Here is an 18,306-nt window from a genome sequence, read left to right as displayed (position 1 = left end):
CAGTACCAGAGCAGCGCTTAGTTTGTACCTTCTAATAACCTTCAAGACTGTAATGCATTCTATTAATGTGGCGATAGACATTTGAAAACTTATAAATACAGTGCGTATACTCTGGCTCCAACCTTGAAGCCCTTAACTCAGTCTTTATTCGGGCAACCCTCTGCTAAACAAAGCCTGAATGAGGATGTTAGGACAGATAGCTCATAACAGTGCACATGCAGTAATGGAGTATCTTGTCGACCTATACCTATAATATCTTGAGTTTTGGCCTGGTATGGTAGGAGGAGCTAGTGGGGATAAACTGTACTGCTCAGTTCATAGAAAGGTCACCAAACAGGCCACTTGCACCACCCTCCTCTTTACGTTGAACTTTCTTCTGACTCTTCAGCAAGTGACCAGCACCAACTTAAATTCATGTACACATTGGCAAGTCGGTGTAAGTCAGTCTAAGTGAATCTGAGGGCCAGGTTGCTAAAGGTCTTTAGGCATTTAAAGATGTAGAGTGACACCTAGGCACTTTTGAAAATCCCACTAGTTGTCTGTCTGCATTTTTAGGTGCTTAAATACTTTACAAATCTGGACACAAAGCTCTTCAGAGCAGGGATTGTCTTCCGATGTGTTTGTGCAACACAGTGTAATAGTAGCCAGGAGCCTGATGGGACCCTTTGGGTGCTACTGCAAAAAAAATGACATATGGGAGTCTAATTCACATAGTCTTACCCATCCCACCTGAATTTGGTCCATTGTCTGTATTAAGAAATACAGAAATATTTTTTTGTCTGATTATATCCTAAGCTAGATATCGTGAAACTGGCAATCTCGTCAGTCACCATTTAACTTTCCAAAGACACTGTGTGTGTGTGTGTGTGTGTGTGTGTGTATTCATGGACCTGATTCTCTTTGTAAATGTTATATACTCCCACTTTAAAGCTTTTTACATAGTCAGAGCAGTATGAAGGGACCTAAGCGTAAATGAGCATCTGGTGCATGAAATTTTCAAACCACATCACACATTAGGGGCATAAGCAGCAATAGCTTCTCATTGTAAATTGTACCTGCTATTGTAATTTATCTATCAGGATCAAACATTAGTTGGCAGCACTTTCCGCAAGATCCGGTTGCAGCATCTATATCAGCATCAAGCAAAATCAAACATGGCTTGTGAACAGAGGTTTAGTGATAGATAAATCATTTGGAGAGCTCTAGAGAAACAACTCTTCACACACACCAGTGTTATAGTACATTTCTTTATTTCTCTTCCAGCTTTTTTTTTTAATTTGATTCACAGTGTTCTGGTGACATGTGTTTTTCCTTATTCAGCCATTTGGAATACAGGTGTACAACTGTGTTTTTGATGGGGTGTTGCTATTCTGGAGTGCTCCATCCAAAACACAATCCCACACATGTAACGCAAACCGCTGAAGATGAGTCAGACATCTTCTCATTGCTGTGATAATTAGACATCTTTTCATACTAAGTTGCATGGTCTTTATTATTAGTTGCAGATGCAGAGCTTAAGCACTATTCCTGAATCTTATGAGGCCTCAGTGTTAGGTTTTCTCCCCCCTCCACTCCTGAACTTTGAGGAAGTTGTGATTTAAAAAAAAAAAATCAAAGCATTCTGTGAACTCTAACTATGCCAAATCAAATGTTAAGTTGCAAAGTACCCTTAGTGCTTAAGTAATTTAAGTACACACTAAAAACACTCTAGATAGATTATTTAACTACTGCTTTGGAATATATTAAGGAAATATCCCAGCTAAAAGAGAGAGATCATCATAATTAAGGTATTCATTTAACTGCCACTTCCAATTTTACTAATCCACACTGGCTACACAGCTAAAATTCTTGTTTCTTTGAAAATGTTTCAGTTTATTAGGGAAAACGACCACTTTCCAAAAGCCTGAAACAACAAAGAACTCCACTCGGTTTTAAAGTCTTAATCTAGGTATTTTCAAGACACACGCTGGGGAAAGGCAGACTTCACAGGTCTTAGCATACGGTGTCTGAACCTTGTCTCTGCCAGTGTTTGTTTCTTATACCTTAGGAGCTAAGAGGTGATTAGTGGGAGAGATAAGGAGAGAAAGAGAAGACACAGGAGAGCAGCTGTCATACGCTTTTGAGCCCTGGCTTTATAGCCTTGTTTTAGTACTTTAACAGCAGATTTCTTGGTGGCATTTTTGGCACTATGTGGGTGGCAGCCTGATGTCAAATGTTCAGCTGCTGAAAATCCCTAAGTAATGACAAAAAGAAAAGGAGTACTTGTGGCACCTTAGAGACTAACCAATTTATTTGAGCATGAGCTTTCGTGAGCTACAGCGATAGCTCATGCTCAAATAAATTGGTTAGTCTCTAAGGTGCCACAAGTACTCCTTTTCTTTTTGCGAATACAGACTAACACGGCTGTTCCTCTGAAACCTGAAATAAGTAATGACAGGTCATCTCCCTATCGCAGGAACTATTGTTAGACTTTTTGACAGACCATATCTGAGAGCCTTGTTCTACTGTTTTCTTATACTGTATTTGGTTTGCTTTTGTTTTCCATGCACAAACAGCACACATGGACTTGGAGGCTGGGTGACCTTTATGGCAACAACAAATAGAGAACAAATGTAAGGGCCTGATTCCTGGTGCCAACAAGGTTGCTTTGCCAGCCGGTATTGAGGAATCTCTGTGTGGCATAGAGCTGTCATGTGTAGGGTGACCGTATTTCCCTAAGCTGAATATGGATGCCTGGTAAAAAGACTCACATTCAAGCGAGCTCAATGGCAATCAGTCGTACAAGTGTTCAAATTAACATCAAGTTGACTGAGCCCCTGTTGAAAAGAAATACTGTGCAGTTGGATTCTTTTTATTTACCTCATTATCTTTAAGGCTTTAGGGCTCACACAGGGAGGGGACAGACACACATGCACTCCCGTACACCTCTCTCACAAGGGATGACCGAGTGAACCGGCCCAACACTCTCTGCCCTCCCTGCCTGGCAGACCCACCTCTCTTAGTACTTGGCACAATGTCTTCATGAGGCAACACATGAGCAGGAAGCATACAAGGTCACATGCCCCCCTCCCCAGACTTCTGCCAGGGTTCACACCAGAATGTGGCCAGCAGCAGCAGCCTTTTGGCACTGTGCAGCAGGGAAGGGATGGGAGCTGCTTCTAGCTGTAGGGGAGGGTTGAGGGGAAGGGATTACCTGGCTTGTGTCTTTGCAGAACTCCTCTCCCTCCCAGCCCACTGCTCCTGTGTGGCTGGAAGCAGCTTGTCCCTTTCTGCCCACAGTGTCAAAAAGCAGCTAATACTGCCAGGCTGCTAGCTGCTAGCCACCAACATAACCCAGCCACCTCCTGTCCCCTGGTTACAGGGCTGGCAGGAAGGGGTTAAGCCCCAAGGATGCATTGTGCACCAGGGCCCAGGGAACCTGACTGCAGGGACTTCAGCAAACCCAGCCAGAGAGGTGGCTCAGCAACAGTGGGTGCCTAGGGGATGGAGCAGCCCTGTGTTCCCTGGAGGCAGGACCCAGGACTGGGGGGAGGGGTGGCAAGTGAAGAGGGTGCTACACCCTTGCCCAGGGGGCTGCTGTGGAGCCTGCAGGTTTGAGGTGTGAACAGGCTTTCCCTGCCACTCCTGAGCTTAGCTGAGAAGCAGAGAGGCTTCCCCATGCCAGCGCTGCATGATGCTTTGGCACATGCAGGGCTAGGCTCTTCCTGGCCAGTGCCCCACGTAGGAGGATCTTGGGCTTTCCCAGGGCGTCAGCCCAACCAGAGGCTGTGGGGAAAGGAAGGAGCCTGCCAGCCAGGCTGTTGATGAGCTCAGTGCTCTGACCAGGGGCTGGTTTTCTGCACAGCACTGGGAGCGGGATGTGTTGGAGGAGCTGGGGGTGGGGCAAAGCAGGGAGAGAACAGCGAGAGGGGAAGCAGGTAAAGGGCCAGTGGGTAGGCAGCGGAGGTGACACGTACAGCCAGTGCCAGCTGGAAACAGGGTAGGGCCCTGCCCAAGAGCTGGCACGCACCAGGGGCTGTGCTTATGGTCCAGCAGGGGCAGTGGCCAGCCCCGCGCACTGCACGTTCACCCCACAAACAGCCTGGCACACCCACCCCCGTTACTGGCCACTGGACCCCCCCACTAACCCCTGGTAAGCAGGCAGCTGGTGAGCAGGGATCTGGCCAGCAGCAGGACCCACCAGTACTGATGGGGCGGGAGAGACAGCAAATAAGGACAATTTACCCATTTTTAATAAAAAGTCAGGAGATGCTACCAGGAGGGCTTAAATACAGGACTGTCCCTTTTAGAAATGAGACCTCTGGTTACCCTAGTCATGGGCCAGGGAGGGTAGGGGCAGTGCAGGCAGCCCTGATGCTGTTCTAACTTACATCAGATGGCTGAACCAGTCCCTGGCAGCCCTGGGGATCAGGGAGCACAGAGCTGGACTACAGCCACCTTTGATGCCCCCCAGCTTCCAGTTCTGTACCAAGTGCAGTTCTCCTAGACCTGAGGGACTGGGACCTAAATCTTCATGAGAGACAGGGCAAAGAATGTTCCTTATAATGTAACAGCTACCTTCAACTGATTAAAAGCTATTGCTCCCCAACAGAGAGATAGGGAATCTCCCTACATTTCAGGCTGCATTGCACAAAAACCAGACTCATAATAGCTCTCCTGCATTTACATCTGTCAGGATTCCTTCCGTACTCTGAACTCTAGGGTACAGATGTGTGGACCTGCATGAAAGACCCCCTAAGCTTATTTCTACCAGCTTAGGTTAAAACTTCCCCAAGGCACAAAGTCTTTGCCCTTGGATTAGGTAGACGCTGCCACCACCAAGTGATTAACAATCAATCAGGGAAAGGACCACTTGGAGTTCCTGTTTCCCCAAAATATCCCGTCAAACTCTTACACCCCCTTTCCTGGGGAACCTTGAGAATAAACAAGATAAGCACAGACCAGCCTTGGATTTGTAAGACCCAAAAAACCCAGACAGATTCTTAAAAAACAGAAAATTATTAGAAGAACGAAAAAAGATAAGAGAACAACTCTAAGATCAGAATGGAAGATAATCTTACAGGCAGTCAGATTCAAAACACAGAGAATCCCTCTTGGCAAAACCACACAAACAGGAATACACGTTTCCTCCAGCACAGCGAATTTCACAAGCCAAATCAAAGAAAACCTAACACATTTTGTAGCTAGATTACTTACTAACTTTTCAGGAGTTGGAGGGCTTGCATCCTTGATTTGTTCCCGTAAAAGGTATCAGACAGACAAACCTTTTCCCCTCCCTCCAGATTTGAAAGTATCTTGTCCCCTCTTTGGCCATTTTGGGTCAGGTGCCAGCCAGGTTACCTGAGCTTCTTAACCCTTTACAGGTAAAAAGACTTTGCCTTTGGCCAGAAGGGATTTTATAGCACTGTATACAGAAAGGTGGTTACCCTTCCCTTTATATTTATGACAACATCACTTCACAGGTTTCCTGGTGTTGCACAAGAATCTCAGTAAGGTGCAATCAGTTTGGGGAGGCATGATCCTTCCAGTTTACAGGTCTGCCCACTGCCACCTATCCAGTCTCTCACTAGCTAAGCCTTGCTCACTCCCTACTGTGTTTAGACTGGGAATATACCAACATGGATCATCTTGAAGAATTCGGGCATATATTTGTAACCGTTTTGTTTTGATTTTTCATTTACAGATTTTCTTTCCTCTTTATACGCAGGCCCAACCCTGTGTCCCTTGTCCAGGAATTCAAGATTGAACCCAATAATACAGTTTAAACATACACAAGTGCATGTGCGCACACACACAGAGCAGATGAAGTTATAGTGAAATTATAATGAGGCAAAAGCTTGAGTGAAAAAAGTAATCAGAATTAATTTTCTGCTCAAGTTCTTTCACGCTGACTGTTTTCAGTCTTCTTGAAATACCAATGACAAGACATTTTGTTCAGAGATACTATTTATAATAGACATGAAAGGAGGAAAACTGCAGAATAGATTATTGGTAAGAAGTTAAGTCAGGCTCCTGGCATATACACTGATGTCCTTTCCAAAAAAATTATTCTAAAAATCTAGCATAGCATATGGCAAAGCAAATAATGCATTAGCAAGGTAACTACCTTTAAATCCCAAAAATTATTCTATTCAATTATAACTACACAGTAAAATGAGCAAGAATCAGTTTTGTAGCTGCAGCAAGCTTTTTTCCAGAAATCTGGGGTGAAAGCTTGGCCCCACTGAACTCAATAGCTCCCACTGGCTCCAGTCATGCCAGGATTTCAACCCTGAACTCTGGTGCTCAGATCCCCCTTCTTCTACACCAAACTGTAGTACAAATGACACTATATTCATCAAAAGTCACTGGTTAGGCACATGAGACCATTTCCTGGAGGAAAACATAAACATAAACATACTTAACTCCCATTGGCTTCAATTACAATGATAAACATTCTACAAAGGATTATAAAAAGAATAAAAACATGAATTTTATCACTTAGAGCACCTGTAGATGGTATCTGAGGCCTTTCAAGCCCACTATGTCTAGCAGACAGTGACTGCCATTTCATCTGCATATATTTGTGTGAGGGCATAGCCCTTAACCCTCAGAACATATATGTGAATCTGCGGTTAGGGCAAGGCCATTGGAACAAACCAAATACAGTATAATGTTAACAGGTACAAATACATATTTTATGTACATCTGTATTCACCATCATTCTCTGTATCTATTCCAAGGAAGGCATGCCTGGAATTAAAGAGAGGTGCCACAATGAGGCGGTATAGCAATGGTTTGAGTGAATACTTACAAAACACCATGAGAGTGGGCTGTGGTCCCTAAACCATGCTAGAAACGCTTAGTTGCAGTTTTTAAACATGAAGTGGTTCAGCCCTCTAATGGAGACAAATCATAACACTGTGGATGTGCTAAACTGGCTTTGAAAACATTTTTATTAGATATAAGGCTAGGATGGACAGGTCCGTCATGTCTCCTCACTTTAATGGAGCTTGCGACCTAAAAGAACTATTTGGAAAAGAAAAGAAATGAAAAGAAAAGAGTTTATTGGCCAGGTAGGTGTTCCAAGTTCTTCCAGTTTTAATACCAGCTCACCATTTTTAAATCAAATCCTGAAGACCTCCTAGTTGTATTAAACATAACATCTTGTGTTATTCAGCAAGTGAAATTAAAATATGACAAAATATTATCCCTGGTAACATTTTGTGGGGGGGAACTACTGGGTAATCCTGAAGGAACGTGATTTTTAAATGAGCTATTCTATAATTATAATGCGATTTGGACATAATCTGGATTTTTTAAATTTTGTTCCTGAAACAGTAAGTGCACTGGCCTTATTAATTTCAAGCAATTAAGTTACTAAGGCAGTGATAGATACAGAAAAACGATGTTCCCCTCAATAAGCTTTTTAAGATAAACACACATTCATGTGGTGTTTATTGTACTTTAAAATACCCCCCAAAAAAAGTTGAGTGCAAAGAAAATTCTTCAAACTGCATTTGGAGAGTGACCTAAGATGTGGGAAAGTTGTCTATTGCTTATGTTGTTTTTTTCACCCACTTTTGAGTGCTTTGAGGTTACATTTCCCCTGAGTTATGACAGATATTGCCACCCACCTTAGTTCTTCCTGCCTCTGCCCTTACAGAACCTCTTTGTTGTTTTATCTAATCAGATTCAGAGGCCGTGCTATAGTTGGCTCTTTCAGACTGTTCAAAGCAGTTATATTTCTTATTTCCCAGGCTTCGGAAGAACTAAAAATAACCAAGTGAAAATCTGAAATGCAAACCAAGTATTTCTGCCAGCATTAGGAGATGCCAGGATTAACAAAAGATTGTATAGATCTAATTTTGGTATTAACATATTTAATTTTTACTCATTATTACTTGTGATCCTTCTGCTCTACGTGGTTAATATCTTTTCTAATTCACATACATGCGTTCACATACACAAAAACATTTACCACAATACTTTTTCTCTAACATTCTTCATACAAAGGAGAAAATTATTTATAGCTGAGGCTCATGGTAAAAAGGAAACTTTTAAAAATGAGTAACAGAGGAATCATCTTGGACAATGAGACTCTATGGTCCTAGTCCTCTGGACTGCACTGATTCTGCCTGCAAGTTGCTGAGCATTCCAATTGAGAAACAAGGAGCTGCAATGTGAGGTGATACAAGTGAGATGATGAGCCAGATCCATGTTAACCTTTCTTGACTCCAAAGGGACTACTCCTGCGAGGAAACCAGGATTTGGCCAAGGTTTGCCGAAGGTGAGAGCTCTTAACAGCGAGATCTTTCTCCACTAATTGAAGTTACCACTATACCAAGCTTGTAAGCATGAGAGCCTGAAACCAGTGGACAATGAACCAATGGAGGTTCAGAGTACTCAGCGCCTTGTGGGATTGGCTCCTAAAGTTGTAGCTCAGTCCATGGGACATTAGTATGAGTCACAGTCTAGACCAGCTATTTTAAGCCCTCAGCATAATCTTAAATACCATGCAGAATTGAATTATTAACTAGGGCAATGATTGAACAAGAGAGAAGAGAGGTAGTGAGGGAATGGGAGAGATGCTAAATTTAATGGAGCTACAAAATTTATACTACCTAAGGATAAATTTGGTGTCTTGGATTTTGAAGACTCAGGCTTATCATTTATTATTTGTAGGTCACTATAAGGGCTACAGTGAAACAAAAATGCGAACTTCTTAAAAAAAAAAGTCATTGCAATTTTAAGCTGACAACAATTATATCTAGTTTTAAGATGTCACAAATAAATTATTGCCATTTAACTGTTAGATGATTTTTCTCATCTTATAACATTTCTTCCATACAGCTACAACAAATTTTGTTTTCTATACAACTTGTACGGCAAGCTCTTTCTTTTTCTGATGCATACACTATGGTATTTTTGTTACACAGTCATGTAAGGAAGTGTTATTACAGTGGGCATGAACAGAGAATAAGTTTTAAAGAAAGTTCTTAATTCACCACTGTTTGTTTACTTTTCATCCAGTATGAAATTGTTAACCTTTAAAAAAAAAACACAACTAAGAATATAGCTAAATATTTATTATCATAATCTCCTATTTCACATATTTGCAAGTTCAGTACTGAAACACTATCTAATCCGATGTGTCGGCCAAAGTAGATGCAGCAGACTTTTTATTTGAACTTTTTTCTACACAAAAAGTATAAAATATCCATACTTTTAATTTTATAGTCAATAGTTTGACACTGTTGTTATAATATATGAAGCCATACACTTCAGCTATCTTAAGGAAAAGGTATATGTATAAAAAAGCCATCACTGAACTACATGGGTGAAATCCTGACTTTGATTAAATCAATAGGAGCTTTGCCATCAGTGGGGGCAGAATTTCATCCTATTAATTGGTACTCACTCCTGCCAAAGTGTATATCACAGTGGATAGAGAACTCTATTTTCTTAGAACCCTCAGACATGCTGATCTTCATGGCTACCCCTGCTCTCTGTTTTTGTTAAATACTGCAGTTACATGCCCTCGAGAATGTGGCTGCAACTGGTTGCTGTTCGAAGGAAATGAAAATCCTTTATATGGTAAGTGGGAACATTAGTATTCACACCATTTAATCATCTAAGCCAGGGTATACCTTTTCTCTCATCTCCATCATCATGTGGGCTCAGGTTTCCACAGTGCTGAGCCCAACGGACATTTTTCCACACTACGTGGGAGCCTTGCTGAACAGATATTAAGCAAACAGGGAAGTTAACATCATTGCTTAGCTTGCAACACTGTTCAGCAGCCTGTAGCGCTGTAGGCTTATGTAGTTGATTGCTAATGAAATAACTCCCACTGTCAATGAATGATGTCACGTTCATCACTATGGGCCTGATCCCACTGAAGTCAATAGCAAAACTCACATTGGCTTAAATTGGAACAGGCTCAAACCATGTATTTGTTAGAGGGCAGTCTCTTAATTAATTTGTTTTATCTTCAGATGCTCTGTCTCAAATTATACTTTCTTATACAAGGAGGGAAAAGAGCAAATGCTGGACACTGATATTTCTGCCAGCTTTATGAAGGGATGTTGTCATGTTTAACAAACTTGTGGTTGTGTTAAGAGTTAATATATTAACTCTTAAGGCCATATACTGTCCTAGCCTGACTTGCACATTTCCCATGACTGTCAACAGCAGTTGTGCATGTAGATGAAATGCTATAAATGGCCCTACACATGCAACTTGGTATGCAGTATTAGTGCTCTTTGAAGAAAACTGCCTTACAAAAATCTTTTGGTTTCAAGAGTTTTCAGCAGAGAGGACCAGAATGCATGTGTGTGAATAATGTGTATTTATATTCGTAAGTGACCTTTGTTATATTTTACCATTTACTATATACTGGCATAAAAATTCCTAAAGCAACGTGACTCTCACAACAAACACAATTGACAGCCCTTAGGCTGGACAGCATATGCAAGCACAGACTGCTATTGTTCTGAAGCTATTTGAAAGTCAGTGGTCAAGGAGACAGGGGTCATTAATTTCTGGAATATTTTAAACATTTGCAGATATGTGCTAAAATGTATTTAAAACAAAGTAACCACACTTTGAAGCAGAAATGTTGGAAAAGTTTTAGAAAGGGATTGTGTGTGAATGCAAGAAGGGGTTGCTTGTTCTTGTCATTACTGGCACCAAGAAAAGTACTCTTTTATTTTTTGCTAAATATTAGCAGAGTAATTTTTTAAGTGATATGTCTCTCATACCTTTTGACTAACAGCTCTTTGGTTAGAAGTGGCCATCACATTAGTCCCAGAAGTTGACTTGAATGGCAGCAATGAGGGGTCAGCTGAGACCTGAAATGGCAACTGAATGAAAAACTGTACACTAAATTCCATTTTGGCTGAGTATTCCATCCACAGGCTCCAGCACAGCTTCTGGAATAAAGGAACAAAAAGAACAGTAAACTTTCTGTACTTAGAAGAACTGCCAGCAATGGAATGAAAAACAAAGCTAAAGTCCTGTATCTCTGTTCCTGCTGCTCAGTTCCAGCCTCTGGCTTCAGGCAGCCTAGATAACAAGATTTGCCAAAGGACCACCAACTCTGACCCTGCTGAAACAAGGAGAGATAGATGGAGCGGCTTTTAGAGGTGACATCAGAGCATCTGTGCCAAAACCCATCTATTCACAATTCTCAGATGCCGTCTCTGAACACTGCCTGCTTTTTATTCATTTGCCAATAGTCCTCCTGCAGTGCCTGCCCTCCCTTACACCTATGCTTAGCAGCAGGATGTCTCAGACAGTAAGTCTCAGAAAGCCCAACCAAATTTTCTGTGACCTCAGGCAGCTCTACTGGTTCCCAGCCATGATCTTTTTGGGTCAGTGTAAGCCCCGTAGAGTTTCTCAGTGAGGTACGACAGTCTTCTTTAATTGAACAGTGTGGAAGTTGGTAGGCTAAATATCTGAACCTTTTTCATGTATTTTACAAATGCCATTTAGTACTCTAGGTTTTTTGCCTTTTTTTTTAAACAAATCTTGCTTAAGATAAGGGATAATTGCCAGAAGCCCAGTAGTGCATTTATGAGCTACGCTATAATGATACAAATAGCTATGTGCATGATGGACATCTTCAACCAAAACCAGATTTCAGTTTCCTGCTGAGGACCACATTCACCCCAGCAGTACAGGGAGCACTGCCCTCAGATGGGGGAACAGATTTCATATTCCCATGCAGGACAGTCGTATAAAACCTGATTATTTTGTCATTATGCAGGACTCAAGTCAGGGACATCATTTCAGAAACATTTGAGGGGGAGAGGCAAAGGTGTATCAGCATATAGAACTTATGTGATTACAGCTGCAAAGTTGTGGGGGGGAGTGGAGCATGCAGACCTATGAAAAGACTGGGTGTTGGGGTGAGGAACCAAAGTCTAGAGGCGGCAACTTCACCCTCTTATGACACCCCTGGTTCAAGTTTCAGTAGCAGGAACAGACACTTAAAAATACCAAACTGTTCTATTTTGAAAAGATTTTAAATTCGCACTGTAACAGACTCAAGTTATATTATTGCTCAGTCATAACAATTGTATACGCTCGTTAAAGGGGCAGTTTTAGCAACAAAGGAAAAAGTCCATTTTGTTGTGGGGGGCGGTTGGTTTTGTGACTGACATGTCACGACTCATCCTTAGCCCCTTTCCCTTGGCGGGGGAGGGAAGCGGCCTGGCGCTGGTAGCGAGCCCAAGCCGCTCCCCGGCCCTGTGGGTGCCGTAGCCCCGCTGCCCCGGCCGGGACGACAGCGAACACCTGTAGAGCAAGCGGCTCGGATGAACTCTAGGGCCGGGCCCAGCCCGCCCCGCTGCCTTCGCACGGGCCGCCCCTGCCGCAGTCCCCGCGTCACCCTCCCACCCGCGAGCGCCGCGGCGGCAGATGGCTGTAGCGGGGGGCCCGGGCGTCCCGCACAGGGGGCGATGGCGGAGGGGGCGGGGCAGCTCCTCGCGCCCCAGCCGCCCTCCCGTCTACTCTCTGCTCCGCCCACCCGCCCCGCTCCTCCCTGTGGCAGGGGGCGCTGTTCCCCTTTCCCCCTCGCTCAATCCCTCCACTCCGCCTGGCGGGCGTGGGCACGCACAGGTCACGTGACGCCCAAGGGCTACTGGACGACATGGAGAGAGGGGAATTAGATCACGTGACCACCTAGGTTCGTGGCAGCCCCCCTCGGTCAGACCGGCTAATGGAGGACGGGGAGACTAGAGGCGCTGATGCCCCCACTAGGCTGCAGGGTGGGGCCGAGCCGAGTTTGCCTCGGTAGCAATGGCAGCCGCGGGACCTGCTTCCTCACGTGATCCTCTACGAGCCCGAGGAAGACGTCATGTGACCGCTGCCGCTGAGCCTGGCCGTTGGTCGCGGGAACTACGGTGGCCGACCTGAGCTAGGTCTGTTACCTAGGTAACCTAGTTCCGGCGCCTGAGACAAACCTACCGGTTTTCAAGGGGAGCGGCTGCCGGCGTTTCGGCCTGGATTGGCCCGGGCAGGGAGGTAGGTGGCCGGCCGGAGGCGGCACCCTCTGGGCGCCCAACAACAGAGCTCCAGCTGCGACTGACAAACTTGTGCGCGCGGCCCTTGCGGGAGCCCTGTCCCACCCCGCTCGCCCGAGGCTGTGCCCTGGGCGGGGGCCGGGGTCGCTCCGGCGTGCGCCTGCCCTGGGAAGCCAGGAGACCTGCTGCCTGAAACGCCGCTGCCCTGCCTTGGCCCGGGGGTAGAGAGAGGCCCACTTGCCCACAGGGCGATCGCCGGGGGGGCTTGCGGCTAAGCCCGCCTTTCCTGATGCTCTGGGCCTAGTGCCTCCTGGGCACGCTGAGGGCCTCGGCGTCTGTTCACCTGGAGATTGGGAGTTTCTTCTGCTGAGCTCTGCCTCTTGCGTCCTGTTGGAATGGTGTATAAAGGCTGCAGATCGACCCACCATGCTGAGTGGGAACCTTTTAAAAAGCGAAATAAATAGGAAGGGCCAGATTTAGACTAAAGGGACACTGACACTCCCCTCCCCCAGCATAAGACTAAATTTCATGCGTTTGAAAAGTGAACTCTTCCCCACTTGTGCAGTCCATTAACAGCCCTCCTGATCACTTTAAACTGAATAGATTTTCAACATCCCATTCACCTATTACCATTGTTGCTGTTTACTTCCTGCAGTTTATTCAACTGAGGCATTGGAAATAGACTGTGCAGTTCATGGCTTTCAAATGTTAGTTCACTGATGATGAGTTTGGATTTCAGGAATGTGTGAATTCAAACACAAAACAGTATAAAATACAAGTTATGCAAATGTTTCTATTAAGTCTTATAAAAATATAAAAACAGACTCTATCTGTTTGAAGAGTGTGACTCCTTTGGTGATATTTTTGGATTAATAGTAACATAACCATGTGCCAAGGCAGTGAAAAAACAACAACCACCACCAAAAAGGTCCTGCTTTGAGCAGGGGTTTGGACTAGATGACCTCCTGAGGTCTCTTCCAACCTTGATATTCTATGATTCTGTGATCACAGCTTCAAATCCCAGTGGGGTTAAGTCAGTTTTCCATCATTCCTGGGAAGATAAACTTGAGTTCTAGGAAGTCTATTCTGTGTGTCTTTTCATATGAGATATTAGAAATATTATGGCATTTGCCATGAGAAAAAGGCTTTTAATAATCTTCTAGCCAAAGTTTCCCCTTCCTGCAATGATGCAGTGTGCTGCCAGGCAACCACACTTCATTTCCAGAAATGGCTGCATTTTGTGATATTGTGTGTGTATATATTATTTGCAAAGCGCTTTGGGATCCTTCTACATTAAAGACATAAATATAAGGTTATTTCTTATTAAGGGTGAAACTTGCCTAAAGTCTTTTCAGGAAGCATGTGCTTGATTTTAGTTAATAACTGGCATTACCTGTGGGCAAATGGATGTCAACTGATTTTAAAAAAAACTTTTTGAAAAATAAAACATCAGATGAAATTTTATAAGATGCAATGTAAATATTTATAAGAAATCTGTGTGTATAGATGTATGTAATGCACAGGAAACCACGGTAAAATGTAAGAAGAAGATCAGGACTCATTTTTTCTTAGCAAGCTTGCAAATAAATATTCTCCACTTGCTTAAGCCATTGGCATAGGTAGTAACATTAAAATGTCACAGCTCACAAGACTTCTTGTTGTAAAAATATAAAATCATACTGGATTATGAGTGTCATGAGAGGTCACATTGTTAATCCTCTTAGTGTGTTTTTTTTAAGACTCTTTCCAAGTGCTTACATAGGGGTATCTTATTTAATTCAAAGACTGGGCAGTCTTTGCAGCAATTTTCTTTAGTACTGCCAAAGTGTTGGGTAGTCTTTGGATAAAGTAAGAGTTAAAGCAGGAAACAGTTATCAGAACTCGCCTGCCAAAATCAGTTTACTAGTTAGGTAACAGTTCTATGTTCTGACAAGGATCTATACTTGAAAAAGTTCATATTTAATAGTAAAACCTTATCTGCAAACCCTTAATCTATTTTGAATTTATTATATCACTTCTTGTTCTGAAGGATTCCAGAGTACTTCAAAACTATATATGGCACCACTGTAAAACAGGCACTTCGAGTCTGCAGGGAGATACCTAAAAGCTGCATGCTGTTGAGAAGCTGGGGAATATTTGTTCTCAAAAACCAACATAAATCCTCCCTTTACAAAAAGCACTATTGACTTTTCTATGTGAATGCAGAGCAGACAGAATTTCTGTCTTTAAGAGCTAACCTGAAAGACTTCCATGGATTAAATCATTATTTATTTGTTATGCTCTAGCAGTGTGCTCAGTGCTGGACAGACTCTAGAGAAAGTCTCCCTGCCCCAGAGTGTTCACAATTTTGGAAAACAAACAGTTAACAATTAAAATACATCCAGCACTGTGCAAGTGTATATGGTATAGATGCAAACTGATGTTTATGGTGTTTTTCTCCCTTTCGTTATAAATGAAACATTTCCTTCCTGATAACGTTGGTGGAAGAGCTGCATTTTGAAGAGGAAAATGAAGGATGAGAAGAAGTTCCTATTTTATCAACCTCACAAATTTTAAGGGCTTAATCAGTCCTGTTGGTATTTATGTCTATGATTCTAGGGAATCTAGGCAATTCAGATGTGGTGCTTGGACCTTTGTTTGCAGTAAATACAGTATTTGGGGCAAATGTGGTATAATTTAGTCTTGGTAGATAACTTTTAATGTTTCCTGCATGAAAAGCTAGTAGGAAATTACGAGGTTGTTTATGATTTCAAAAGCACTGCCTCATTTACTGCATTATTTTTAATTTTAGTATTTTCCAGTAATTGAACTGTTTTGGAAGTTAAGATTGCTGACTATGGCTCATCGATTTTCAAAAGCAGAACTAGATGAGCAGTTTGAACAGTTTCTGAAGGAGGTATGTTTCCATTTTAATACTAAATTGATTACATATCTTTTTTATCCCATTAAAATGTGGAAACACTGATGATTGGGTGTGGTAGAGCAGGAGAGACATGACACAGCTATATTATATTGAATAATTCTCTTAGGTAGTGATTGCACAAAGCCTTACAGAACCGGCTTAACTTAAAACTTGCAAGTAGTGCCAGTGAAGTCAATGGGATATTTTTGTGCTTAATTTTAAGCCCGTGTGCATGTTTTTGGTGGACTGGGGCCTTAGAAAGCTCATTTGCTACATGATTTTATGATATGATTAATTGTGATTACATTATTCAAGGTATTAAATTTGAGAGCCAGACTCAGCGCTAGCAGCAGATGTTTAAAATTGATCTGCTTGACTTAAAATACATGGAATGAGACCAATAGCAACTTTTCCATATGTGTATAAAATTGCAATTTGCATTTAAAACTACTTTCATCAAGTATTTTTCCTGTATTATTTTTAAATATATAATTTCACTTAAAAGCGGCTCTAAATTCTAATAAAATTCATTGCTATAAAATAAACCTAACAAAAGGGGAGCCAACTGTAGTGGTTTGAAAGTTTTAGGCTGAAAGATTTTATCACTGATGGTGCCCAGTGTTTAGCAAAGGGTTACATCTAGCCAAAAGTATCCAGATTTTCCAGACTTCTGGTTCTGACAAATCAAAACACCATAAATCTCCAGCGCTGCATTTCTTTCGCTGGAGCTATATTATGTAGTCTATTACTTTCCCAGCATATGAATGAAAACAAGTTGACTTAGGGTCAGTCCAGATAAGATGGAAATGATGCTCGTTAGTAGCGGGGAAACATCTGGAGGATTTGGCAGGGGTTGTGTGCTCTGTTTGTTGAGGTATGCCTGTCTATTGTCAAAGCAATTCATAATTTCTCAGTATTTTACTAGATCCATCACTGCTTCTGGTTAGCAGCTCTGAATGTTCTTTGGCTAGCCAAGCAACTGTGGTCTCTTCTTTTTGATGCAGACCTTGCTACAGTTTCCATTCATTTTTCTCTTCTACTTCACTACCATTGTATGTGTTGAGCAGTCTTGAAGGACACTTGGAGCTTTGACTAATGGAAAATTGTTTTTTCTGCCTTTTAAGCAGGAAAGAATGTGAGCTCATTATACTAGTGCTCTCCAATGGCTTCCAGTTTGTTTCTGAGTATAGTTTAATCTTTTGTTTAACCTAATTAAGGCCTTGAATGTTCTGGATGTGGTTACCTTAGAGATTGTCTGTCTGCATTTTTCCCATTGCCTTTTTGGTAATTGAGATCTACTGTGGTGCAATTAGAGTTGATCTCTTAGGCTCTGTTGGCTGGATTCAGGGATTGTGACTTTGGAACTCCCTCTGTGGTTTATTGAAATTTGTGAGCATGATGTGAGCCACACTTACTTAGGTCCTTTTCAGACTAGGGGTGCAGCCATGGGGCGTATGTGATGTAAGACAGTGGGCACCAAGTTAAATTATATATAATATGTTCATATTTTAAACGTTTGTGTAAGTAATTAAACTATATGGCAGAGTTGCACTAGTCAGGAGGCTCCTTCTTCTTGGTTGCTCTGAAGCTTTTGATTTTCAGAGGCTGGTTTCTATCCCTGCCTGAAGTATGCAGCTAGGGGGAATCCCTACAGCCCTAGGGATTGAACAGCATTGAATAGAGAGATTGGGAAACCAAAATGGCATTTTCTCACCCTCCGCCCCCCCACAAACTCACTCTCCTGCTGGTAATAGCCCATCCATTGTGCTGGAAATGGCCCACCTTGATTATCATACACATTTTAAAGAGAGTGGTCACTTTGGATGGGCTATTACCAGCAGGAGAGTGAGTTTGTGTGTGGGGGGGGAGGGCGGAGGGTGAGAAAACCTGGATTTGTGCTGGAAATGGTCCAACTTGATGATTACTTTAGATAAGCTATTACCAGCAGGAGAGTGGGGTGGGAGGAGGTATTGTTTCATGGTCTCCGTGTATATAATGTCTTCTGCAGTTTCCACAGTATGCATCCGATGAAGTGAGCTATAGCTCACGAAAGCTCATGCTCAAATAAATTGGTTAGTCTCTAAGGTGCCACAAGTCCTCCTTTTCTTTTCACTTTTAGGTGTGTGATTTCCTGGCTTTTTTATTATGGTGTTGCATGCCCTTGAGTAGTTTTAACTGTCTATCAGTGAAGTGTTTTGGGGAGATTTTTCAAAATTTTAAAGAAATTCTATCAATTGTATTTATTCAAATGGATTGCTACCAGTGGTTTTATATGTATTCTTTTGCATATATTGTCACTTGCCCCATACGGTCCAGTTCCCCGTGCAGGTTCCTCTGCACAGTTCTATTCATTCTCCGTGTCCTACTAAAGAAACTTGTTTTCACCCCCATACCCTC

The 18,306-nt window shown here is 42.6% G+C and overlaps 1 protein-coding gene and 1 long non-coding RNA gene across 7 annotated transcripts in view; one reads left to right on the top strand and one right to left on the bottom strand.

Annotated features, from left to right (window-relative positions):
- Nucleotides 1–6,921: 6,921 nt before the first annotated feature.
- LOC125635005 (uncharacterized) lies at nt 6,922–12,522 on the bottom strand. The gene is made up of 3 exons (XR_007356112.2): nt 12,280–12,522; nt 10,743–10,913; nt 6,922–7,008 (listed from the first exon to the last, which is right to left on the bottom strand). It is a non-coding gene; the product is annotated as an uncharacterized LOC125635005 (long non-coding RNA).
- A 129-nt stretch (nt 12,523–12,651) lies between these two features.
- CEP162 (centrosomal protein 162) overlaps nt 12,652–18,306 on the top strand; it is an 80,636-nt gene continuing 74,981 nt past the window's right edge. For 3 of the 6 annotated variants that reach the window (XM_048845104.2, XM_048845103.2, XM_048845101.2), the window contains exons 1-2: nt 12,655–13,008; nt 15,799–15,903. In XM_048845104.2, coding sequence (XP_048701061.2) covers nt 15,844–15,903 — 60 coding nt within the window. In that variant the 5' untranslated portion in view covers nt 12,655–13,008; nt 15,799–15,843. Of the gene's footprint in view, nt 13,009–15,798; nt 15,904–18,306 lie in introns of all 6 variants that reach the window. The other 3 variants (XR_007355912.2, XR_012667604.1, XR_007355913.2) reach the window with 2 other exon arrangements.

Source organism: Caretta caretta, chromosome 3 (genome assembly GCF_965140235.1).
Source record: "Caretta caretta isolate rCarCar2 chromosome 3, rCarCar1.hap1, whole genome shotgun sequence".
NCBI lineage: Eukaryota > Metazoa > Chordata > Testudines > Cheloniidae > Caretta > Caretta caretta.
The sequence above is the reverse complement of the archived record's forward strand: the minus strand, read 5'-3'. Positions and strand labels throughout refer to the sequence as shown.